This window comes from Crinia signifera, chromosome 5 (genome assembly GCF_055691185.1).
Source record: "Crinia signifera chromosome 5, ASM5569118v1, whole genome shotgun sequence".
Classification (NCBI taxonomy): domain Eukaryota; kingdom Metazoa; phylum Chordata; class Amphibia; order Anura; family Myobatrachidae; genus Crinia; species Crinia signifera.
This window is the reverse complement of record NC_139221.1, coordinates 291213750-291241479: the sequence shown is the minus strand read 5'-3', so window position 1 is coordinate 291241479 and position 27730 is coordinate 291213750. Positions and strand designations below refer to the sequence as shown.

The 27730-nt window shown below is 42.9% G+C and overlaps 1 protein-coding gene across 1 annotated transcript; it reads right to left on the bottom strand.

Moving 5' to 3' along the window:
• Window positions 1-27593, bottom strand: LOC146079732 (protein lifeguard 1-like). Its single transcript, XM_083186388.1, has 10 exons — window positions 27519-27593; window positions 21329-21636; window positions 17154-17232; window positions 14898-14951; window positions 11824-11914; window positions 10581-10618; window positions 8319-8406; window positions 4632-4721; window positions 3023-3070; window positions 1-1336 (listed from the first exon to the last, which is right to left on the bottom strand). Exons 2-10 carry the CDS (start codon window positions 21624-21626, stop codon window positions 1187-1189), a joined length of 936 nt encoding a protein of 311 aa, XP_083042514.1. The 5' UTR covers window positions 21627-21636; window positions 27519-27593; the 3' UTR covers window positions 1-1186.
• Between the last annotated feature and the right edge of the window lie 137 nt (window positions 27594-27730).

The window sequence follows — 27730 nt, the reverse complement described above, 5'->3', positions numbered from 1 at the left end:
CAAAATACACAAGTACCCCGATGTTGATATACTGACTGTCGGGGTCCCGATTTTCGGCCAGTCATCCAACACCCAGTGGAAGTGCACAGTAAAAAAATGGTCAGGTCAGCTCAGTCATTGGGTCTAGTTAGCTAAGTAACCGGAGATGGATATAACAAAGAGTCTGTACAGCAGCCACTAGTAGAGATGGATACAGCTTAGAGTCAGCACAATGAGCCTGTGTGAAATGGTGCCAAATCACCACCACAGGGATTTATGCAGAATCTAAATTCCGTAAGAATCCGATGCTGGGATGATGACATTTTTCCCTCAATTTGGAATCCGAGAAACCCAATCCGGTCCTATGATTTCCTGAGTTTCCGGATGTTCTGGTGGGCTCAGTTTTCAGAAAATATATCAGCATGTCCAACTCAGTATCAGGTGCATCAACGTGATGACCTACTTTTCATCAGCAGGAATCTTTATATTTTAAATGAGATATTTATCATACAGAACAAGAAATTTCATTCAGAACCTAAACAAGGAGACTTATAACATAAGTTGTACCTGCAAATGAAATTTATAGTAAATGATTGATAAATGAATCTGTAAGAAATGGAATTGGCAACATAGATTATATATGCTTACCAATGCATGATACAGTGCCAAAGTATCAGACAGCCCAAAGATCAGATGTTCAGAGATTTCAATGAGTGGACCATCAGTTTTATGATGTGTAACAAATTTGAGGTTTGAGCCATGAACATACTGTAAATACCATTAATTTAAATTTGACTGTGCAATTCAATTTCCAGGTTTAAAGAGGTTGGAATGTTGCAATACGGAGATTTTGTGTAAATCTTACAATTTACAAACCAGTAATGTATGGAAGAATATTTAAAGCACTCTGATAATAAAGGAAGTTGGGGAAAGAGTTTTATTATGGTTGTGAAAAACATTTCTCCACCTAAAGGATAAAGTGGTTCAATACATACATTAAATAAACAATTAAACAACAGATAATAATTTAAAATTACAATGAGAAAATTAGAAAATAAAAACATTAATGCATTTCTTGAAAGAAAGGTTGGCGCAGCTTGTACCCATTGCCGTACCAGTATTTCTGAAAATGGCTGCATGGAGTCTTGTACTTTTTCCGTAACTATTGTTTATGGCCCTGTAATGGGTTCCAAAAACAGTCCTTACACTAACGACATAGTCCAAATAGCTGCAACAGAAGCAGGAAGAGATTCACAATGTCCACGTAAATGTTGAGTGCTGCATAGATATATTCCTCAGGGCTCACAGAGTAGCGGTGTTTACCACCAATAATTAATTGCGTGTCAACAACCAAGTACTGGAAAGGAAACAAAGTTGGTAGGTGTCAGATAAGATATCAAATCCTGCCCACATTTAGAGACTAGAATCAGGGAGATTACAGTCTAATGTGCTCCATTGGGGGGAGTGTCACACTCTGCTCAAGGGGCGTGCCTAGCTCCACCTATGGGTGCGTCTTCTTAAAAGCTTGTTGCGAGATATTTCTATATATCATTTGTAACAATTTATTTTGAACATTATGCACAATACTAATGTTGCTACCTGCAATATGGGATTTCTTGTTTGCAACTCTTTGCAGTTATATTTCTTTTCTTCTAACTCACACAATATACATAATAAATGTGATGCCTATGCAATAAATTATAAATACAATTTGAAATTGTGTGAAAGCATAGAAGTAGTTTTTCAGTTTACTCAATACATTTTGAACACTGGGCCGTCTGCAATTTGTAGGACCTACCTATATTTATTAGATGCAATGTTTTCCATAACATTCTAGCATCCGTCAAATCATCATGGACACCAGATACTCTAAACAAATTTGTTCAAAGATTAACTAATAAAAATTCCGCATGGCCCACATCAGTGATGTCTTCTGCAAACAGGGCCAAGCAGAAGATGTCACTATCAACTGCGGAAGCACACATATAGTGAATACACACTTGCCGATGCAGGGATCTATGGAACAAAGGGGTGGCCTTGTTGCATTTGGGAGCATGGCCTTTATCGCAATTAGCAATGACTCCAGTCATCCCTGCAGCAGGGCTAACCAATAGACATTCCTAATGACCGCAAGTCCTGGACAGCTACAGCAAATCACAGTGATTACAGCAAATCACTCTCCTTGCAAAGAAACTCCTAAGTGGTACCCTTGGCAGTCTGATCTGTTGCAAATAATCTGGGTGATGTGATGTACAATGCTAGATACAAAGGCGTACCTAGATATTTATGGGCCCCATAGCAAAAGTTTGTAAGGGCCCCCTATTTACCAATTGATGATGATAAATTTATGTAAAACATATTACTTAGACAGCAAAGATGGGCCCCCTTCAGCTCTGGGCCCCATAGCAGCTGCACCCCTTGCACCTATGGTAGTTACGCCCTTGGTTAGATAGCAGGAGACTAATAACTGATTCACTGTAGTGGGAGCTTCCCGCAGTATGCTGACTATGTAAAATATGGGTTATAGGTGAATAAAATGACTTCTAAATAGAAAAGGATGAACAGTAATCTGTAATCTAGATGAACATAGCATTGGATATATTGATTACTGGCATCTCTGTGTTTTGACACAGATCTGTTGTCCCCACTGACAGTATTGCATGCAAAGCTAAAGAATAATGCTGTCAATTGGGATAACTGCATTATATACTAGACAAGTTCTATGAGATCTTATAAGGACTATTATCTAAACAATTTATCTTCATACTTTTGAAATTTGTTGACTTTTTGCAGATTGAAAAAAAATTGCAGTGATTTTACCACTTGTGAGAGAAAATTTATGAAGATTTTATGTATTTTATGTGTGATTATATAGAGGTTTTTCTTTTATTGTTCTAATAAAGTCTGTTGACCAGCAATTCTACTATAGATATAATTTACTTTTTGTCTTTTTTAAAAGGGTTGAGCAATCCCTTATAAGAAGCTACAGATCAATGTAATTGATTGGTACCAGGAGGTCTTTATTTTTTAACATAGCACTTACCATTCCAAATACAAATGTTCCAATGCATGCATATACAATATTCAGCCACTGGAAGACAAAGACAAAGTGAGGGACCAACAATTACTACTGATCTTTTCAAGCACAGGTACAGTATGTAAGCACGGGTATTCTGCTGATATTCCCCTGCAAGTCTCAACATGCACTCTCGACTTCATCAGGTCATGCGATTCATTGTGTTTGTTTTTAGTGCACATTGAGAGGTGTTTCAGTGCGACCATCAGCAACCAGAGATGGTCGCTGATGAAAAGCAGACATTGCCAGGGGAAGCCGCTGGTCGCAGGAGCATTCTCCTCTAACCAGCGACCACCCCATCGCTCCCGGCAACCGTCACCCCGTACACGCGGGGATATGGTCGCTTAGCTACAATATGCCCGGCAATTATTGCTAAAATTGCACTGTGTGTACGGGGCTTTAGTGTTTGCCTCCACCTACTTTATAGACAATTTCGCAGTGGGACACCTTATTTAAAAATGTATTAAAACAGAAACAAAGTTGGTATAATGTAGGTGTCAGAAGATATAAAATCATACCTGCCCACTTTTGGAAACTAGAATCAGGGAGATTACAGTGTCATTACAGACATAGCATCCATTGTTCTGTCATTTCATGATGGATAGAAACCCAAAGGGCGGTATTCAATGTGGATTTTGGCGATGTGCAGCGAATCCTGTTTAGGATTCGCTGCACATTCGCCACTGGTCGCCGCGTTCCGGAGCCTCGCCGGCTCCGGTATTCAACGAGTTAGGGGCTCGCTGCCCCTAACCGGCGAATTTGAGCTCCTGCGGCGAACGCCGCAGGGAGCCTGAGGACGGTGGCAGGCAGGGAGATGGAAGTCTCCCTGCCTGCCCCAGAATGTTTGTGGGGGGGAGGTGGGCTCCCCGGGTGCCAGGCAGCACAGGCTGCCCCCCAGGGGTGCCAGCAGGGGACCGCGTATATTCACTACACCCGATCATGAATATGTAATGATCGGGTGAAGTGAATATATAAATATCTAATGAGCGGCTCGGCTCCGGCCCCCTGCTGGCTGCTCTGTGAATAAAAATAGCATGCCCCTCCTCAGAATAAAATTCCAGATTTTTTGACACCAATTGTAAAAAACAAAACACTTTATTTTAAAAGTTCACATTCCACTTCACCATAAAAAGATAGCGATTTCTACTCGGTGAATCATGGCGAAAAAAACCTTGAAATGTATTCGTCATCTGGTCATTGAATAGGGTGATTCACCGTTTTAGTCAGAAATTCGCCTTACAGCACAAAATCGCCATAAAAACCTGGCGAATCAGCCTCATTGAATACCGCCCATTGTGTTTCGTCATAAATGACTTCATCAGGGGAATAGACTCTGAACCGTCAATTAGAGGGTTTAGAATTATCTGGTGTTTAGTAGATCCCTTTTAATTGGGTTCCTTAAATTAACAGGAATATGGTTAAATCCAGCAGGATTTAAGAAGGGCATAAGTATTGGACAATCCCAAATATTGGAAGAAACCCCAGATGTAGTAATTCTGTTTGTATACCTCCAGTGTCTGAATGCAGCCACTGTAGTTATAGAAGGAAAAGGATTGTGGTCTTTGTTGGTACTCACATAAGATCTGAAGATGGCTCCAAGTATCCCAAAAGACAGTAACACCAGCAGGAAAACAGACAGACCTCCAGATAAGATGGTGAAATCCCACTAGAGATGAAAACAATCAGTATAACTTCATAACAGGTAAAACATTACATAATTTAATGGAATGAATGGATAAATTGCAATGGAATATGGTAGATTAACACAGCTGGCTGGTTATTAATGGTTCAAAATGATAATGTTGTAAGATGCATTATAATGTAGAACTACCTTCAGTTGGCATCATCAAACATGTAGATTTACTACAACAAATTAAATATAGCACCTAGGGTTGTTACCGATTAGTATACTGTATATATTTTTTCAAATTTAACATGTTAATCAGTGTCTTTGAATAGAGGTACTAAAACCCAGTGGTGGCTCCAGAGGGGGGTCTCCAGCACCCCCCAACACACACACACACACACACACACACACACACGCTCTGGAGCCACCACTGCTAACAAAAAACTTTTTACACTGCCCAATTATTGCCAAGCTGATCTGGGTTGTCCCTTAGTGTAAAAGGGTACGTGAGGATGACTGACACAGTAATCAAACCCGGGTATCAAGCAGGGTTGGTCCCATGAAACAGGGCACTGTAAATGGGTGACCCAGGTCTTCTGCCCATGATTCTGTTTATACTATATGGAGAGCCAACTCTCTGGTGCTTGTAGGATATTTCATCTCCAAGTCCTGGCAAAGGGATTCCTGGTCCAGACTGTGGTGTAAACAGGGTTTAAAGCCGCTGTGACACAGCTTGATACCTTTGTTCAATGACCCAGGCTGGACCCAGGATTGCAGGGTTTAATGGCTATAAATTGGATTATGGAACATATTTATCATGTTGAGGGTATTTTAAGAGATTCTGTGTGTAATGGCCCCCCAACTGTCATGTGCCATCATTCTGGTGATTCAGAAAGATTGGTCATGCAAAGACATGGAATGGCACAGTGCCTGAGTTTTTCCTATCTACTGTGCCAGTGTCTTTGACCAATGGGCCCGAGCGGATTAGAGTGAAAAAAACTAAATTTTCAGCCCTTATGGAGGTGGTGTCTCTTCAAGGGGGTGTGGTTCTCAAAACTGAAAGTGGATAAATCAATGGGGCCAGATGGGATACATCCAAGGATACTAAAAGAGCTCAAAGGGGAGCTGGTAAAACCAATAACAGAATTATTCAACCAGTCACTAGCTACTGGAGTAATCCCAGAGGACTGGAAAACAGCGAATGTAGTCCCACTGCACAAAAGTGGAAGCAAAGAAGATGTAAGCAACTATCGACCAGTGAGCCTTACATCAGTAGTAGGGAAATTGATGGAAACACTCTTAAAAGAAAGAGTTGTAGAATATCTCAAAACCAGCAATTTACAGGATCCAAAACAGCATGGGTTTACTGGGGGAAGATCATGTCAAACAAATCTTATTGACTTTTTTGACTGGGTGACTAAAGTAATAGATCAAGGTGGGGCTGTAGATGTAGCTTATCTAGACTTTAGTAAGGCTTTTGACACTGTCCCACATCGCAGACTGTTAAATAAACTTGAAAGCTTGGGATTGGATTCTAAGATAGTTGAATGGATAAGAGCATGGTTGCAGGACAGAAAACAGAGAGTTGTAGTAAACGGAGTACAGTCAAAGGAGGGAAAGGTTACAAGTGGAGTACCCCAGAGATCTGTACTTGGACCAGTGCTTTTTAATATCTTTATTGGTGATATTGCAAATGGAATTGAGGGTAAAATGTGCCTTTTTGCAGATGACACAAAGGTATGCAACAGGGTAGACACACCAGGAGGGGTAAAACAAATGATTGATGATCTAGGTAGATTAGAGGAATGGTCAAGAGCATGGCAACTACAGTTTAATGCCAAAAAATGCAAAATCATGCACTTGGGTTGCAAAAATCCAAAGACTAAATATAGTATAAATGGCACTATAATGGAAACTACTGAGGAAGAGAGGGATCTAGGTGTCACTATTTCAGGGGACTTAAAGGCAGGTAGGCAATGTAACAAAGCAGTGAAGAAGGCAAGTCAGATGCTTGGTTGCATAGGGAGAGGTATCAGCAGTAGAAAGAAAGAAGTAATAATGCCACTGTATAGGTCATTGGTACGACCTCATCTAGAGTATTGTGTTCAGTTCTGGAGGCCATATCTCCAGAAGGATATAAATACATTAGAGACTGTACAAAGAAGGGCAACTAAAATGGTGCATGGCCTACATCACAAAACGTACCAGGAAAGACTAAAAGATCTTAATATGTATACTTTAGAGCAGAGAAGGGAAAGGGGGGACATGATAGAAACTTTCAAATATATCAAGGGTTTTAACAAGGTACAGGTGGGAGACATTCTTCACAGGAAGAGGAGCAGCAGAACACGAGGACATGCACTGAAACTAGAGGGAGGAAGATTCAGGGGAAATTTGAGGAAGAATTACTTCACAGAAAGAGTAGTAGATAAGTGGAATAGCCTCCCATCAGAGGTGGTAGAGGCAAATACAGTAGTACAATTTAAACATGCTTGGGATAGGCATATTGATATCCTTACAAAAAAATAAGGATCAAATATGGTTTGAGGTAACATGTTTAAAAAAGGGGCAGACTAGATGGGCCAAGTGGTTCTTATCTGCCGTCAAATTCTATGTTTCTATGTTTCTATGTTTTCCAATACGAAAACAAATTGGCCTTGAACATGAGAAAAAAACCCACATTGGTACCAAAAATAAAAAATAAAAATTAAATGAAACACGTTGGCCCCAGAGGGAAACAAATTATATTCCTGGGGCTAGGAGGGGAGGTATGAGGGGGGTTAGGATGGCCACAGCATGTCGCTGGGGCTGAGGTAGGGTGGATAATTGGGCAGATGGGTAGATCATATGTCTGGGCCTCGGGGTAGGGTGGGGCATTAGACAGATGGACACAGCATGTCCCTGGGGCTGGGGTAGGGTGGATAGTTGGATAGATGGGCACAGCATTTCCTTGGGACTGGTTGGGGTAGGTAGTTAATAGAGTGTTCCAGAAGATGAGCGGTGTGTGTTTTGGTGGGTTACCCTATGTCTCTGGGGCCGAGTGGTAGGGTGGGGTGTGTATGTCTCTGGGCAAGAGGGTTTATGGTGGGTTGTGTATGTCCCTGGTGCAGGACAGGGGTGGTTAAGACTAGTACTGTAGACCATATGTGCAGAGAGCAATGTGTCATCACATGGCACTAAGAGTAGTACTGATGGTGATTGTGATACTACATAACATTGATACAATGTAACAAACACTGGCTACAGCAATGACACTTTCAGTGATATCACAGATACAATGTATAAGCAGCTGCTGCAGTCTCTGAGTCTCCTGGTGCTAACCAATATATGTAGGGAAGCCGCTGGTCAGCCAACAGTCTTGCGAGACAGGCAGGAAGGGTGACAGCTTCTGGTTTGCCGTACTCTGGCCTAGGCCTGCAGTGTATACAGTGTGAGCCGTACCGGCAGAGGGGATAATGGGACCGACCGACCCATTTTGTCCCTTGATTGTGTACATCAGATACAATGCACCCATTATAGATACCACGTGGTAGCACTGGCAGTAATCTAATTTAGTGATAACTGGTTATAGTACCAGCAATATCAGTTCTCTTGCCATGTTATGTATATACTGTATTGCCACATTTATGCTCTCACCTTTGTCTGAAAAGCAAAAATCGTCAGGCCCAGTGTAACAAGTATGGTGGCTCCAGTAGCCCACATTACAGCGTCAGCATCAAAGAACCTGGGGAGAACATGTGGATATCCTGAAAACAACACAATTTTATCTACAGAATCTAGGTCTTATTCTCTAACAGAAGATATAATAAAAGGGGCTTCCATGTCCGGGGGATTCGGTCGTATTATTGACCACACTTAGGTCGACAGTCATTAGGTCAACACTGTTGGATCGACAGGTAACTAGGTCGACAGGGTTCTAGGTCGACATGGATGAAGGTCAACAGGTGTCTAGGTCGACATGGGACAAGGTCGACATGGCTTTAGGTCGACAGGTCGCAAGGTCTTTTCACTGTTTTTTTGAGCCGACATGTGCCGACAGACGGTCTTTCATGCCCTACCATCCACTAGGGCGTGGTGGGAGAATAAAATAGTGTGCAGAGCGCACCGTGCCCGAAGCATTGCGAGCGAAGCAAGCGATGCGAGGAGCTGCGGTTGACTTCCAACTGTGCCCATGTCGACCTAAAACCATGTCGAGCTTGTCCCATGTCGACCTAGACACCTGTCAACCTTCATCCATGTCAACTTAGAACCCTGTCGACCCAACGGTGTCGACCTAAGTGTGGTCAATAATATGATCCACACCCATGTCCGGACGTGATGGCCTTATAGGTTTCTAGATACCCTTATTCAAAATTTTATGTGCTGTTGATGACCTGTTTTTTTTTTAATTTGTTGCAATTATTTCAAGAACACTCTTATTTATATAGGAATATTTAGCAATACTTTTTAGAATGCATCTATTTATAGAATTCCTGAATAGAAAGGTGTTTGGACCAAAAAGATAATAAAATCCAGCATAGAACTGAATAGTATTCCATATGACTTGTTTAGTGACCTCAAAGGATGGATATTGAGAACATTTTCAACTAAAATGAAAATAACTAAAATCTGTGAGCTTTTTTGAGGGGTAATTCTGCTACTGAAGATCTGCCTTCATTATATCCGTACCCCAAGCACCAGTCTTATGGCCATGATGTGAGCTTTCTGTCTTAATCCATGTTTCATTTAAGAATATGTTTTGGAATTGCGTTTCTGTAATTTTGTATTCTGTTTATATGTTATTAAATTATTGTGACTTTCTTCATCATATTAAACACTATATAATAACATTGTATTTGTGTCAATTCCAATTTCCGTGCAAAAAAAATCTTGTTTGTTTATAATGCTACATTCCTTGCAGGTTTACAATAATTCTTGATTAAATCAAATGAAGTGTCATTTTTGGAAGCAAATCTGAGTGGAGGCAGAACAAAGTAGTTAATACTGAGCTGTAGATATAAATTTGGGTGAGTTTAATAATCTTCCAGACAGACTAGGTGGTTCTTCTTTGATTAGCCCTTTGAAACCCGTCACCACACAAACATATGTTTTCTAATTAAAGTATACAGTATCCGGGTGGCTGACATTTACAGTCAATAGGTCTACAGCAGGGCTGGGCAACACCGGCCCTCCAGATGTTAATGAACTACACATCCCAGGATGCTTTGCATTGGTTTTGCTATGTGGCCATGCTGAAACTGATGCAAGGCATGCTGGGATATGTAGTTCATCAACATCTGGAGGGCCGGTGTTGCCCAGCCCTGGTCTACAGTCTAGTGGCGGCTCCAGAGGTGGGGCTGCAGCACAGTCCAAAATTCAAATAGGGGAGCCACACCCACTACCAGTGAGTAAGTTTGGAATTGCTGTGGGTTGCAGTTGCTCCCCTATCCTTTGAAGCCTCCCCTGGTTGACACAATATTGTGGACTTATGTATGGTCGACATAATCAAAAGGTTGACACAAGCGAAAGGTAGATATGGCTATGGGCGACACCTGAAATGAGTGTTTGGGGATGGTTTTTCAACTTTTTAAAGTTTTCATACTCCGATTTGAAACGGCAAACTGTTCTGAGCACAGTGGAAGCGGAGTGAGGCACCTGGCTCAAAGCAGAGGATGTGGTACACTAATTGGGAGTTTATATGCTCAGGTGTTGACATTGACACCAAAAAAATAAAAGAAAAACTCCTATTGGCCATTTCATGTGTCAACTTTTTTCCAGTATTGACCTAATATTCCACACCAAAAGAATACTGTACTAATGTGACATCTGAAACCATAACATTCAAGTGCTGCCAGTGGGAGCCATAATAGGACAATCATCTAATTAGGAATAAAAAGATTAGGTGTTTATCAAACTTACGCTGCAAATGATCCAAGCAGGCAACCTTCAAGCACCGTCTATCAAAAAAACAGAAAGAAAAGTATTGTGTATTTATTAACAAAAATTATCTGTTGCATAATGGTCCTACAGATTACAAAGGTTTTTGGTGGTCTGTGTGATACGGTCGGGTGTGGTATGTGGGTCTGACAGTCTGGATCCCAACAGTCATTATCCCGACGTCGGGATCACGACTGGCCAGACCCAGACAGCATGGTGAGCGCAACTAAGCCCCTTGCAGGCTCGCTGTGCTCGCCCGACTGCGGGCACGGAGGCTCGCTACGTGAGCCACCTATTTTTTTCTCCCTCTATGGGGGTCGTGGACCCCCACGAGGGAAAATAGCGGGTGGCTGTCAGGAACCCGGCTGTCTGTGTTTTGACAGTCGGGATCCTGACGTCGGGTGAATGCCTGTCGGGACCCCGTCCGGCACCCATACGGTCACCCAGCAATGTTGGCCCAAGGTAAGAAGGATAGAAAGTGAAGAAAGAGAAAATATGTGAGGATATGTGTGGACTGTACAGTGGGGATTGTAATTTGATAGCAGAGGTTTCTGAAGGTTATATGGGTGGTTCTGGAAATTAATAAGCTGCCTAAATGAGTTTTCAGAGAACACTTCTGTGCCAATTAAACTAGACTCATGCAAGAAAGACAAAAATGTAAAGATATGAATGTATCATTGTGCTTTGGTAAGTGGGTGTGGTATATGGTCCCGACAGTCGGGATCCCGACAGTCATTAGCCCGATGTCGGGATCCCGACTGGCCAGACTCAGACAGCATGGCGAGCGCAACAAAGCCCCTTGCGAGCTCGCTGCTCTCGCCATGCTGCGGGCACAGTGGTTCGCTACGCTCGCCACCTATTCTATTCTCCCTCTATGGGGGTCGTGGACCCCCACAAGGGAGAATAGCCGGTGGCTGTCGGAACCCCGAGTGTCAGGGTTTTGACTGTTGGGATCCTGACGTCGGGGTAATGACTGTCAGGATCCCAACTGTCGGGAAACTGTCCGGCACCCTGGTAAATACAGTAAGCTAGGCTCTGCAGCACCGCCTACTGGCTGCAACATATTACTGCTCTCTGCCTGTAGAAAGCAGCTGTTTTGCTAGAACAATGAATGGCATACATTGTAAATCATCCTGTTCGTTACATTAGATCTTTTTAAAATACTGAACATTTTAAAGGTTCAAATAGCTAAGTATAACATAACTGCTCCCAACCTTCAACTTACAAATATTCCAAGGAGAATAAAGTTTAATGGAACTTTCCGACGTACTTGGTTACAACAGGCAAGCACCATAACAAGAATGAAGGTGCAAGGTCTGAATGAAAGAAGAAAGAATCATGGATCATTAGCTATATGTCACATTTTCCTTTAAATTTGTAAGTAAATGCTGCACAGTAATAACCACAGAGAATCAACATCATATTTACTACTGTTCTATATGATTGCAAACCAATTGGAGCCAAATGGGAATCACATATGGCCCAATTCACAGTTCTGAAATTGAAATATTTGATAGTCTGCACTAGAGATGTGCAGACTCGGATTCCAGAGATCCGAGCCCCCACGAACGTCATCATTCCGAGCCCGGTTCCGAGCAGCACTCGGAGATTCCCGCCTGACTCTGGTCCGTCCGCGTGGTCAGAACGTCATCTCCCGGCGCCGGATTTCGCGAGGCTTTAAAAGCGGCTGCCGCGCCCACCATCTTCACTCCAGTCAAGTAGTGGGTTGGGAGAGGGTGTGTTGGTGCTGCTGCTGGGGCTTAAACTTGAGCTTGACCTTGAGCGCAATATTTTTCAATCGCTGGTGCTGTCTCTCAGTGCTGCTGTGTAGTCTAACTGTGTACTTGTAGTACTACTGTCTCCTCTGTGCGGTCTACCTCTGGTGTGCTGTGCTGTAATTAATTATTTTATTTGCTGGGGCTGTCTCCCTCAGTGCTGCTGTGGGGATGCGGTCAATTTGCCGGCGGTCGGGATCCCGGCGTTCAGAATCCCGACACTGGAATCCCGACCGCCGAAATCCCAAAACTTTCTCCCTCCGTGGGTGTCCACGACACCCATAGAGGGAGAATAAAATAGCGTGCCGAGCATAGCGAGGCACCGGGCCCGCTGGGGGGGCGATCCACGCCCCCCCATGTCGGGATTTCGGCGGTCGGGATTCCAGTGTCGGGATTCCGACCGCCGGGATTTCAAACGCCGGCATTACGTATCGGATCCCTGCTGTGTACTCTGTTCTCCTCTCTGCTTAGGAGAACAGTCTAACTGTGTACCTGTAGTACTACTGTCTCCTCTGTGCTGGGGCCTACCTCTGGTGCTGTGCTGTGCCTGTAATATTATTATATTATATATGAATTAATTTTATTATATATATAGTCCACTGGTGCTGCCTACACTGAATCTGCCAGTATTATTTAGTTACTCAGTCCACTGTTGCCACTGACAGTGCTACTGCCTACCTAGTGTACCTACCTAGTACATACTAGGCTGCTATATCTAATTTAATTAAAAAAATTATACTTGTGCTGTGTGGGACTGTAAAAAATAATTCCATGCTGCTGGTGCACTGACGTGTGCCACTGAGTGCCACTGCCAAGCAGTACCGTCCTAATAATAAAATTAATTATTATATAAATTCTGCTGGTGCACTGCATAAAGCTACTGGTGGTGTGTAATATTAATAACTACCATTTGTGGTGACCACTGGCAGTGCTACTGCCTGCCTGGCTACCTAACTTGTACCTATTAGTTTATTTTCTCTACCTACTAGGCTGCTATATTATTAATAATTAATTTAATTGAATTAAATATAGTCCACTGGTGCTGCCTGCCTGCACTGAATACTGTGAATAGAGGTTGCCAGTATTATTTACTCAGTCCACTGTTGCCACTGGCAGTGTTACTGCCTAAGTGTACCTACCTAGTAGTACAAGTACATAGTAGGCTGCTATATCTAATTTAATTTAAAAAAATAATAATACTTGTGCTGTGTGGGACTGTAAAAAATAATTCCATGCTGCTTGTGCACTGACGTGTGCCACTGCCAAGCAGTACCTAATAATAAAATTAATTATTATAAATTCTGCTGGTGCACAATACTTGTATTGCTGAGGTATCTACCTGTCTTGTGCCTAGTACTACTGTCTTATCTACCTGTCTGGTGCCAAGTACTGCCATATCTACTGTCTGGTCTGGGGCTCACTGCCTAATACTGGCGTACCTGTCTGGTCTGGGGCTCACTGCCTAATACTGCCGTATCTACCTGTGTGGTTTGGCGCTCACTGCCTAATACTGCCGTATCTACCGTCTGTTTTGGGGCTCACTGCCTATCACTGGCGTATCTACCGTCTGGTCTGGGGCTCACTGCCTAATACTGCCGTATCTACCTGTCTGGTCTGGCGCTCACTGCCTAATACTGCCGTATCTACCTGTCTGGTCTGGCGCTCACTGCCTAATACTGCCGTATCTACCTGTCTGGTGCCTAGTACTGCCGTATCTACCGCTGCAGTGCCACTCTTACATGAGCCATGTGTTTGTGACGCACACTTGTGTGGCTTAGCATAGTTATCCAGCTACCTCAATGCAACCTTTTGCCCTAAAAACATTATTGTGAGGTGTGAGGTGTTCAGAATAGACTGGAAATGAGTGGAAATGAATGCTATTGAGGTTAATATAGCGTAGGAGCAAAAAAAAAAACCCCAAATTCTGCGATTTTAGCAGTTTTTATGCTTTTTTAACAAAAAAATCAGAACCCAAAACCCCAAAAATCCAAACACAAAACACTTAGGAGGTGTTTTGCCAAAATCCATTAGAACCCAAAACCTCAAGGTAATCAGAACCCAAATCCCAAAACCCGAAAAGTGGCCGGTGCACATCCCTAGTCTGCACAGGGGTGCTGCTGCAATACACACATGCGGCGATTAAATAGTGAACATGGACACAGTGAGGATTCAGTCATAAGTAATTGTGTGGCCATTTTGTGGGAGATAACGCGGACTGGCGGCAAAATACCAGCATGTCTGGAATGTTTTCAGCTGCTAACTGTGATCTAATGCTGTGGAAAGAAGTCTCCAGCATTTCATTGTAGCGACCATTCTGAGTGGCAATAGCCCTGGCTTTCCAGACAATCAATGCTTTTATATATATATATATATATATATATATATATATATATATATATACAGTCATCAGCCACGGGAGCTATGTAATTCATAAGTGTCCCAGTTTAACAAGACAATAGTCACAAGTAAAAACATAATTGTTACCATCCATGTGTGAGGGACTAAATATTTCTTAATGACTTACATCAGAGCATACAAAATGTAGGGGTTATAATACACCCAATTCCTCAATGTTGTCCTAGAAGGGAGAAAGAAAACAACAAGATTGTGTTACATCACAACCATCTGCTTCACAATATGTTTCTGGCAACCTAAACCAGGCAAACGCAGACCATCCATTAGTTTTAAGGGGTTGTCCCTCCTTAGAAGACTTAGAGGTGGTGCAATGAGTGAGCAATGAATAGATCCGTCAGGAGGGTGGCACTCACCCTATGATGTCACAGCCCAGCATTACAAGGAAAAGATACAGTAACTGAAGAATAAAACTAAAGGATATGACATCATTATTATTATAGTTTTATTTATAAGGCACCATAAGTGTTTCGCAGTGCCGTACAAAGTAACAGTACAGGGAGACAAAACTAAAGGGGCATACACACTGTACACTTTTTTTTTTACCTATTTTGTTGAAAGACATTTCCTTTGAACCCAGTGTCCTGAATGAAAGATGTTGATGAAAGATATTGACGACAGACGAAAGATGAAAGATCTAGCTACAGTTTATAGGATCTTTATGAAAGATATCCAAACTGGTGGGTATACGCATCATCATTTGTCGTTCGTTGCAAACGCACTGAAAGATATTTTGACCTAGTTTCGTTCAGAATGGCCAAAATGAACGAAATTGGTCAAAAAATTGTATAGTGTGTATGCACCTTTAACATTACAGTACAGGTATAAAGAGCGCCACAGTTCAATACACATTACAGCTTAATGGGCCCCATACATCCGCAATCACAATTTATGGATTTCCAGATACAGGGATTTTTTTGGCCAGATAAATGGATTTTACAATCTATCTGACTTTGCCCACACATTACAGATTTATTTCAGTGATCGGCAGATTTTTCCATCTAAAGATTGCTTCATATCTGGAAATTGCCCAATCGATTGTCATTTCAGCTGTTCATAATGTAAATAGATGAAGAAGATGAATTGGGAATGCCCACACATATGAAAATGATCCGCAGATATTACCAGATTATTAAACATGTTTAAAAATCTGATTAAGCAATCGATTGGCGATTTTGATTGGGATTGCCAAAAGGGGGAGCCCACACATCTAATATTAATTGTGGCAATCATCTCCATATCTGAAAATTGTCACAATTAATTGCTGATGTATGGGGCCCTTAAATGTAAGTAGTGAGGACTTGATCAACGTACTACTAGAGGCTGGTGGCTAAGAGATGGAGATGAGTATGTGGATGAAGATGGTCACTGAGTGTTTGAGTATGGGAGAGCTTTGAGTGAAATGTGAAGAGAAGAGGGCTTAGATGACAGGAGGGAAGAGGAGGATCTTACAATCTAGTAGGAAGGGGAGACAGACAGATTACATGGCATCTCCCAATATATACCGATAGTCCATCAAACAACAACACCAACTTGTTACTAAATAAGATAATCTGGCCATCATGTTCTCAGTGTTCTAGAGTTATCATTAAGTCAGATATGAATATAAGAGCAGCAGAAATCTCTTTGGTTCTTCAGAATAACCAGGGTACCCAATCCTCTTGCCTCCGCTGCCTACCCTCACCGATTCCTACTGCTGGCCTTCGCACTGACTGCTTTAGTTCCCATAAATTTCAGCCAGGATCATATTATATAGTTATATAGAACACATGCACAGGGAAATGACTATATATATAGTCGACGGGGTTGGTGTCGGCACTCCTCTAATCCAGTTGCAGATAGCCCTGGGTGCCCTCCTGTATAATAGTATATAGGGTTCCGGGGGTGGGGGCGGCACTCGCAGGTAGTAAAAAACGACGCTACACAAGGTTAGCTTACCTTGTGTAGCGTCATTTTTTACTACCTGCGAGTGTCGCCACCACCCCGGATCCCTATATATATATATATATATATATATATATATATATATATATATATATACACGTATTCGGACCAGCACTCTCCTCGAGATCTGTAGTGAAGCTGCGTGCCTTTGCTAGAATGTATAGCGGTCTGGGTCTCCCCTCCAGGAAATGAAGTAGAGACAGCACGTCACTGCAGCAAATAAGATATTTGCTGCAGTGACGTGCTGTCTCTACTTCATTTCCTGGAGGGGAGACCCAGACCGCTATATATATATATATATACACTATATATATATATATATATATATATATATATATATATATATATATATATATATATATATATATATATATGTATATATATATATATAGTTGTTTTTTTTTAGAAGATAAAAAAAACTTACCAGAATGTAAACATAAAAACAAGTCCAAAAGTTATAATGAGCTGTATGGTCAATGTAACATAGACCTTCCGAATAAAAGCTGAAAAGAAAGGACAAACAGATTAAGATACTGTATATAGTAGATACACTGTATACTCTATGGGGAGAACCGAGAATCAATGTCATGGCAAATGACCAGAAAAAATAAATGACAATATTCATCACTTTTATATCACCGGGTAATATGCAGAAGTGACATGTACAGTCATTTTCGTCACAATTATGCTGAGCACCACAATTTTACTCTATGCTAAATTGCAGAGTTTATTACAAGTGTTCACATTAGCGTTCTTTAGTACTGGGGGCCAGATGTATCAAGCTTCAAAAAGTGATAAACTGGAGAGTGATAAACAGCCAATCATTATTCAGAGACACAAAAGAACTATTTACCATTTGTTTTGAGAGACGTAACAAATTCCTCTTTTTTAAAATATTTTATGCTTTGTAAGTGTGTACACTATTTATACTTTTGCGCCACTAGACAACGTTGATTCCACTCCTTTTCTTTGTATAAGTTATAGATCTGGTGAGATGTATTCAGGCACCAACTAATCTTAAGGCAGCACTGCGCCCAGAACTACTATCACTATTCCCATCTTTCGTTTAGCCAGCCAATCAGCTCCTAAGTACCATGTCACAGGCTGGGTTAAAAAATAACAGGTTGGAGCTGATTGGCTGGCTTTTTATCAAACGCCCTATGTACAGTAATCTGGAAATGAATTGTGAAACTATTGCAAATCGCTATCCACCTGCAAATTCATACGCAATTCCCGAACCATCAAAAGGACTTTGCAAATGTGAGCAACTCTGACCCTTTCTCCAATCTACGACTAAGACAGGCTGATCGAGGCCGGCACTGATGTCACAAATACTCCCTTAAATTGCTTGGGCATGCCTGTGTTTTTTCTGCCACCCCCAGAAATGGTCGGTTACCACCAAGCTGGGTACACATTTATCCTCTGGGGATTGACTACCAATCGACCAGTTGTACCCTACCCCAACTGATCCGTTCACCCAGACCTGCCCGTGCATTTATATACCAGGAAACCCAACTGCCAAACAGCCAACCAGTGTATAGGCTGCTGATTCTAGGGCTGATGTCCGATCTCCGGTCCAGGCCGCTCGGTACACCATCTGCGTGGCATCAGTGATGTTTTTAGAGGGATACCAGCAGCATCTGTCAATGTGGCTGACTTAGCGGAGGTGACAGGCATGTGGGTGGGACCCAGCATAGGTGGCATTCATAGCAGTCATAGTCCTGGTGGATCCTATCCCCGACAGCCAATACTGCAAATTTGACAGTGGCATAGGGCAACAGTAGTGGGTTTCAACTGCTGCTCCACAAACATAATTGCAGTCTTTACAGCTTAGAAAATATCACTGTGATTGTCTTGCTAGCTGTGCCATTTATAAAGTTCAAAATGGCCACAGCAAGCCAATTGTAGCACGCTATGTCACCGCCCAGGCTCCTTGTACAAGCATATCTTAGCCAGCGTGAAGCATTGAGAGTCGGTCTGACGGTGAGGAAGGAGCAAGCAAAAACTGCTGGAGGCAGAAGACCCTGGAAGTCCTGTGGAAGTGGTGGTTGTGCAAAAAAGCTCAAAGACCCAAACCCCTACTATGTCTTCTGAGATCCAATGTTACCACTCTGTGAAGATTTCTTTCACATAAATCCAGTGGAAGACCCAGAACAGGCTCCCCTGGTCACAGTTCAACCCACGGCATCCCACCGTGATTTCCTACCGACCCCAACCCTCTAGTACAGGCATGTCCAAACTATGGCCCTCTAGCTGCTGTGACACTACACATCCCATCATGCCTTACCATAGTTTTATATTTAGGGAATGGTAAAGCTATGGCAAGGCATGCTGGGATGTGTCGTTTCACAACAGCTGGAGGGCCACAGTTTGGACATGCTTGGTCTAGTATGTCTCCTCCAATGTTCCACTGTTCCAATGATCCAATGTTAACACTCTATGAAGTTTTCATTCAAATCCATTCAGTGGCAGGCCCAGAATAAGCTCACTAGGTCAAAGATCTGTCCGTGAGCTCCGACAGAGCCCATCCCCTTAGGATCTCTTAAGGGAATATAATATTACCACTCTGAAGTTTTTTACAAATCCATCCAGTGGAAGGCCTTGAACAGGTGGGTATTGGTCATTAGGTCAACCAATATTATCTCAAAACGCCTAAGGTGGAAGGATAACGCAAGCATTAGATCGACAATAGCAAGTTCGGTAATAAAAAGATTTGACACGTTTTTCACTTTTTTGTCCCGAATGTTGACATAGTTGACATGGACATGGTCAAAGTGTGCCGCCTCCACTCGCCATGCTTTGGGCACGGTGCCTCACTACGCTCGGCACACTATTTTATTCTCCCACAATGCACAAGTCGGCTCACAAACTTCATGTAAACCTTTTAATTGTCGACCTTGTCATTGTCAACCTAATTGTGTTTTGACCTTCCAACCATGTCGACCTTAGACATGTCGACCTATTTTGTGTGTCAACCTAAGCCATGTTGATCTTTAGTGGTCAACATAATGCTTGTCAACCAAACAGGCTTCCTGGGTTAAAGTCCTGCCCAGTGCATTTCGCCATGAGGTCTGACAGGGACCCCCAAAATCCTGTCCAGAATCGAACTGGACCACTTTGTGTTGGGTTCAACCTAATCGATGCAGAGGTGTCCAAATAAAAAAAATTGACTTTGTGTATAAAATTCCCCAGAATTTTTTTTCTTTTCACATCCATGGATTGGTTGCAGAATAAGTGAGCAGGTAAACATATTATTGTACCAGTTACCAGCCTGTAAAATATGATGGAACACCGTAACAGTAATGTCAGGGCTGGCGGTTGTGAGTGTCGAAACAAGGCAACACCGGAATGCTCCATTTGGCTCCATCTAGAGGACACCTGTGCACAAAATAAATTTGAATTCCCTCCGTAGAGGTGAGGAGCAGCGATAGCCTTTTTCATATAGTCTGCACTTTCACTGAATGAATTGTATATCATTAACACTCTTAGAATGTGTTTAAATCTCTGTTATAAATAATTTTACATAATTTTGACATTTAAATGTATACCATATGATCTCTATTTTACGGTTTAAGACATTATTATATAAATGTTTAAGGTAAAATAAATACAACGATAAACATCAGTGTCACACCTCTTGGCGCAGTGGTAAGTGCTCATGTTTAAGACGTGTGGTCATCCACCTTAGGGGTGTGGCCAGCCACCTCAGACGTTTGGCTAGTAGTAGGGGTGAGCAAGTTCAGTTTTACTCATATCTCAAGCGGGATCCTATTGGTTATGCAAAACACATGATAGCCAATAGCCAATGGGAAAAATCTGAAATTGCGATACTTTTGGTAAAAAGAACAGTGTAAATCTGAGTAAAACCAAAGTCGCGCACCCCTAGCTATTAGGCAAATCTTTCTACACAAGTGAACCAAGCACTTATGTTGATCAACTGTCCTGTTGTAACTGACCCTGTATAGAGTAACAATGTATTTTTTGAGTGCACAATCTGGACCCTGACTGCTACAGGAGGGAATGGTCCTTCAGACAATCAGGCCTACTGGGTATAATCCCCACACCCCTGTGGGCCTGTCTGAACCCGATAAAAATATAAAAACACATTTATAATGAAGACAGTCTTTTTACTAATCAGCCCAATTAGACATATTTTGGGTGACACTGTGCTCTCAGTTACTTTTACCTTGTGTTTATTTTTGTTCCGCTTCACTCACTCACTAGGGACAAATTAACAATGGGGCAGTTTGGACTACGATTCCAGGACTCCACATTAAAATAGTTCCATAATCACAGCATGATGATGACCAGCCACTCAGTTGGCCACACAGTAGCCATAAATCCTAACTATTCAACATTTATTAATATTTTATGCAAAAAAATTATGAAGTTTTTTACTTTAATGTATTTAGGGAGATATTGGGGCTGACCGTATAAAGATTATAGGTGACGTACCCGCCCACATAGCTCTAGCCACACCCACCCAGCACTGGCCACACCTAAAAAGCACTGGATGCAGCTCCTCCCCTTCTCACAATAGACCCTTAATGATTTTCAGCTCCAGGCTCATGTGGCTGTTAATCCCGCCTTGCCTCTTACCTCTTCTGATGGATCGCTCAGAGAAGGGGCTGCAATCCTCCAGGCCGGACGAGTACTCTGGGGGAGGTTCCACATCTGGTTTGGGCCCATGTTCAGGTTCAAGGAAAGCAGAGTGGGGCTGGTCAGGGGAAGGGTATGTGCTGTACGCTGGGCTCTGATCACTGTAAGGTGGCGGGTGTGCCATGGAACTCTGGTAGTTTGGTACTGGCGGAGGGTAGGCAGGGTTTTGTGGTGCATAAACATAGGTTATCTGAAGTTCACTGTTGACGTTGTTGACATTCTGCTTATTTCCCTGCATTGTTATTTGTCTGTAGAAATCAAAAACAAGAAAGTTACAATTGCTCAGGGGAAACATTATACAACCTGAATTGTGCTCTAAAAAGTTATAGTTATATAAAGTTATATATAAAATCTATATTGAGCAGGAAGATTTTATCAATGTGTGAGTTAACAGACTGTACTTTTTCCATCACAGTGTGGCCTACCTGAAGCCCAAGCCAAATATGAGAGGATGATATAAATCATAGTTGCTTACTTACCCTCCTGCATTCTGCAGGAGGGATTGGTTCTAAATCCCGGCGTTCAAAATCCCCACGCTGGAATCCCGACCACCGAAATCCCGACAAGGGGGACGCTCGGCACACTAATTTATTCTCCCTCTATGGGTGTCGTGGACAGCCACGGAGGGAGAAAGTGTCAGTATTTTGGCGGTCGGGATTCCGGCTTCAGGATTTTGAACGCCAGGATTCCGACCGCCGGGATTGTAACTGCATCCCCTGCAGGAGACTCCCTGAAATAGCAGCAATCTCCCTTTCTCCCTGCATAGACTACCAATCTCCCTAATTTCACCTAGCCCACATTAAACTGTTACATTTTTGGGGAAAAAAGGAATGAGAGACAGATAAATATACATTGAATCATCGGCACCATTTCCCAGCACTATACCAAGTATAGTAGCTCTTACTAACTGCTTTGGGGCTCATCTACATTTGGATATGTAATTTTAAAAGATTCCTCTCAGATGTAGCAGTACACACCCATACTTCTAGGCTCCATGTTCACAATCTCGTTTCATATTCTCTCCATATATGGAACTAGACATGCCTTTTGGGTGGAGCATGACACTCCCCCTTAATGAGGCGCTGTGCAAAATTCTGCTACCAACTATAATCTCCCTGAAACCAGTTTTCAAAAGTAGGCAAGTATGATATAAATGGAAAATGATTAAATGTTAATAGTATTTATAGGAGACAGAGGATCAGTGGAGATAAAGAATGGATCTGCTCTACAGTGTATCTGCAGGATTAGGAATCCTGAATCTTGCCACAACAGCTCTTTAGATATAGAACAGTCTTCCATTCACTTCCAGGTTCTAGAGCAGTGGAAGAAATGGAACCAGTAACAGAGATGAATCTGTTGGATTCTTTGTAGGGGATCTTCATGTAAAGAACCCCATAGGCTGCTATAGCCAATACCTTCTAATGATGGATTTAGATTGTGCGCGCAAGGTCAAAAAAGTTCCGCTTTCCAGAGCTTGACACATGCAGCCCCTTCAAAATCCCGAAAGGAACCACTGCTACTGCTGCCACATGGGAATTAGTAAAAGCTGATATGCATGCGTTCAGTGGTGCAGGGTGCATCACATTAAAATTGCATTGAATGATGCATCCCACCCGTGGGCCTGATTCAGAGAATGCCGCAGAAGGGCGGGAAATCAGTATTTTAGGGAAATTTACTAAGATCTAATGGGTACAAATCTACCCATTCGATCCCATTCATGGGTGGGACCTGGTGCTTGGCAAATTTACGAACGGACGAATTCAACCGCTTTTACGAAAGGAAAGCTTGGCCCGAATTAAGCATTACGGTTTAATAGTCCATTGATAGAACTCGCCCGCATATGGCCAGAGAGTTCTATCAGATCTGAAAATGTACAAGCATTCGTCTGACTTCAGATCAAAATATGAATGGAAAATACGTCACCCTTTCCATTCGTGTACGTTGAAGCATTTCGGAAACTAGGACTGGCTCAAATAGCCCGGGGCTGGTTATGCTCGTTGGGGGGGGGGGACCCCACGCCATTTTTTTAACCCTATCTTAGTTTTACACATAGAAGCATTGCACTACGGATCTGATTGATCCAAGCGGTGCTTTAGGGTCAGCCGTATCTCGCTGCCGGTAAACTTGGCAGCCAAATGCGAATTACTTCCCCATCTAAAAATACGTATCCTGAGATCTCAGCAGCTTGGTAAATTTAAAGAGTTCTCAGATCAAAAGGCCAGAGCCATTGGTAACCGTTTGTATTTGCGCTCAGCAATTATGGACAAACTTAGTAAATTTCCCCCCTTTGACTACTTCCGAACATCTGGGCATTGACGTGCTCTGGGCCATGCACGAGCCCTGAAACTCCAATCACATCAGATCTCAGTTCCAGTGCTGGCCGTGGGCGGTGATGAAGGGATGGGAGTGGCAATGTAGCATTTTGTGGGAGTGCTATGGACAATGCAAACATGTCTGAACCACTTGGGGGTGGGGGGTGCAGCCTTGCCCTCTGTGCTTGGGGCTATACATTAACATCTATTGAAGAATATTCTATAATCTGCTACTGTGCCCGTCTCACATACCATACATAGGGGCCTGATTCAGAACGGCGGGCTGAGAAATCGATAAACTGTGCATGCGCATGGTATGCTGTGTGTGTGCGCGGGGTCCCCTAGCTGGCTGTGTGCTGGGTGACTGTCAAGCAGGGAGCCTTCTAGAGTAGACCTCCGCATTTCATGGGCGTGCCCACAAAAAATGGGTGCACCCATAGAAACCCTAGGCAGGCCACAGCTAATACAGGTGTACCCCTGCCTGTTGGGGGCGGGTTCATGACGTTGGCACCCACCCTGAAATCGCATGGATATGTGCAGCCACCGAGTGACTCCTACGGTGGGTTACGGGGCGGCTGTGAGAGCCAGGTACAGTAGGTAAGTAACCATCGAATGATTTATCCTCTGTGCGGCCACATGTGCGAACAGATCTGTGCAGCGGCGGGGGGGGGGGGGGGGCAGTTAGCCAGTCAGTGCCCAGGATACAAGGCTGCCATCAGAAAATGTCATGCCCGGGACTGACAAAATAGGCAGGGGAACCCTCCCCCTTCCCGAACCCCAGCATGCATGTTAAGACCTTAGAGTTAGTGGGGGAAGGTATGGGTGAGACTGTGGGGTGGGGTGGATGAGGGGATTAGGGTCAAGCACTACAAAGGGGATCAGGCAATATTGGGGGTTGGACAGTCGGGGGAGGGGGGTTGTTAGGTACTATCAGGGTGGGTTGGAGTTTTAAAACAATTTTTAATGGCTATACATTAAAATGAGGTGTGATGGATTCCTTGCCACAAAAAAACAAAATCCACTGCAAAATATTAGAAACAATATAAATGCCAGTAATTCAGGCCTATCTCAGGATTGGAGACGGTCACCTCCCGTGAGCAAGCGCTTGCGAAACGTATGTCGGAAATCCTTCTGGATCAGGTGATGCATTCACGTGACTGGCATCCATAGGCCAGGACAGATGCAGGTGGCAGCACAGTGGGAGTATGCAGGAGCTGCACCATAACGCTTTCACAGCACAGTTTAAGGTTATCACTGTATTAGTCCAGTTGATCTTTTTACATACAAACAGCCTGTGCAGAAAGTGCGCATAGGTGATCAGTGTCAGAGAGCCTATTCCTTGCAGTTACAAAGAATGTTATTGGAGATTTTTCACAATTTTCCTCCCTTCTCTGTGCTATAACAAGTATCTGCTTATATCCTGCCAGTGCCGGATTAAGCACGGGGCAACAGGGGCAGTCGCCGCGTGAGCCCCCACACATTAGGGGCCCCACACACCGGCAATGCTGTGGCGGTGGCAGGTGGGTGGCAGGTAGCAGCGTCGGGCAGCGCGGGGCGGGCAGGGGGTCCCTGCGGCAGCTGGGCACTGCAGTCAGTGGCGGGGTCCCTGCGGCGGATGTGAAGTCAGCGGTGGGGTCCCTGCGGTGTATGTGAAGTCAGCGGTGGGGTCCCTGCGGTAGATGGTAACTAGTGGGAATTATACTATTATCTAACTCAGGGGTGCACCACTGACAGTCAATTAAACAGGCACAACATGGAATAATAATTTCAAATCTGTACTATGATATATATACCTTTAATTGAGGTTTTTGTCAGTTACCACAGATTAATAAATTACTATACTAATACTACTAAAGTGGCATTACACCACTGACAAGTGCGGTATTGCTCTAAAAAAATCCCCTATTTCCTTTTTCCCTATAATGCATTGACCATATTCAGGAAATGCCAACATAACTTTCATAACTGAAGCCGGTACTTATGTATTATCTGGACTCCCATGTTAAATGCATCCCCATTTTTTCATACCCCTACTATCCAACTACGCATGGAGTTGATTTTATATAGTGTGGCGAGCGCAGCGAGCCACCGTGCCCGAAGCGTGGTGAGCGCAGCGAGCCCCGCGAGGGGACGCGGTCTCATAAGAAAAACGGGAGTCCAGATATTACATAAGTACCCTGAAGCCATTACAGGTATCTTCTGCAGAACCTCCTTCATACATCCATGGGATCCTTAATATTTGTATGTTCCCATATGCTGCAGATATTATTGATAAATAGGTCCCTAAATATATTACATCTACCCCATCTGCAGTACCACATGGTTTTCCCAGGGGCTCTTTTTTGCTTTGCTCCTAACTCAGAATCAAGGGCTTATTTATCATTAAATATATGCATCACATTCCCTGAAAACTGACATGTTTTGGGCACCTGCAAATATTAAGTATTCTCATCTGCAAATGCAGCTCTCATAGGATTCCATGGGGGCTACAGTGCTGCCGAATATCCCAAACTCCAGAATATGAAGCATTCCAGAGCTTTCCCCAGATAAGACCCTACCAGCAACTGCCTATTCCATCATTTTACTTCTTTTCACGTTGCAGGGATGAGTTTATTTAGAGCCCTTGTCTATGCTGGTGAATGCTAGTACATGACCAGGGTCCAAGGTAACTGAAGCAGCTTCTGGTCCCTTATTGTCCCAGTTGATTACTGCGATTGGTTGATGAATGACTACTAACAGTACCCAGAATTTCCCTGCATTCATCTGGGGTTGAGCTTTCAGCGCTGTGGCTCCAACTCTATAGAACTCACTTCCCCGCTCAGTTCGAGAAGCTTCCACTCTGGAAACATTCAAACATAGACTCAAGACTTTCCTGTTCACCCAAGTATTTTACTAATGTCCCTTGTTAAGTTTGTTTTGTATTTTGTGCCGTAAAAGGCTAATGCAAGTAGTTTGAGTCCTTTTAGGAGAAAAGTGCTATATAAATAACATTATTATTACATTGCTGCAAATGTTAATTTCTTATTGCAGTGAATAGCAAATGTCTAAAACTCTATAATTGGTAAATTTGCCTCTAATGCAGCCCACACACGCACCGATTCCAGCGTACGTTGTGGGCTTCTAGCACACACAGCATCGCATCGTATGCCTTGTGCATACGATGTGCATGCGATGCGATGCTGTGCTAGAAAAAGCTAGTACAAAAAGTATGTGCAGCACATACTTTTTGTACTGTACGATGAGGTGCCGTGGGAGCGCGCACCCCATCGTACAGCATCGCACCGCCGGCATCGGCACCGTGTGTGGGCTGCATAAGCCCATAAGTGAATACTGGAGCAACAGTTGCTTTTTTTAAACATTCTTTTCAAAGTATTTGCTTCTCCCAGACCGTTGTGCCTCAGCCTCACGAGAACAGCCATCAGAATATATGAATATTAACGAGGCATCGTTTTTAAATTACTGCTTTTATTTTGATGTTTTCAGCTTCAGGTTTTTTTTTCAATGCAAGTACAACCCATTGATGCCAAAATTATCCACTGATCTTCCCGTCAAACACAAGTGTACATGTTACAATATCACCACGATTTGAACTTATGTAGGTAGTTACAATTGTATCTTATGGTTGTCTAAGGTGCAATGATATTTCTATTACTTTCACTTTATCCAGTAAACATTCAAACTAAAATACAACTAATACACACTAAGCTTTTAACAGTTGCTAAACAGTATTTTACTTAGATTTTAAGGTAATAATACTTTGAATAATAATAATAACTATAATGATTACAAAAAATTTTTAATACGAATGTTATACTCACAGGTTCGAGGCTTGAACTCTACAAATCCTTCAGTGTCTGTCCGTATCAGTCGTGGTCTACACCGAAACAGCTAATAATGAAATGCTGTTGCAGTGCCAAAGTCCATATGCTTTTATTGACCAGTGTTTACCCAAGACTTTAGTCACACACTGTAATATCACATTATCCTTATACAGTTCCTCTGCCTGGATTTCCCCTACAGTAGCAAGGAA

What these genes read in the sequence shown, in the direction of transcription:
- LOC146079732 (XM_083186388.1), bottom strand. Translation starts at nt 21,626, where the DNA reads ATGCAGGGAAATAAGCAGAATGTCAACAACGTCAACAGTGAACTTCAG. An exon ending in CTGCTTGGATCATTTGCAGC is followed by an intron (nt 8,407 to 10,580) that starts GTAAGTTTGATA and finishes TGTTCTCCCCAG; the next exon opens with GTTCTTTGATGCTGACGCTG. An exon ending in GAACATTTGTATTTGGAATG is followed by an intron (nt 1,337 to 3,022) that starts GTAAGTGCTATG and finishes TTTCCTTTCCAG; the next exon opens with TACTTGGTTGTTGACACGCA.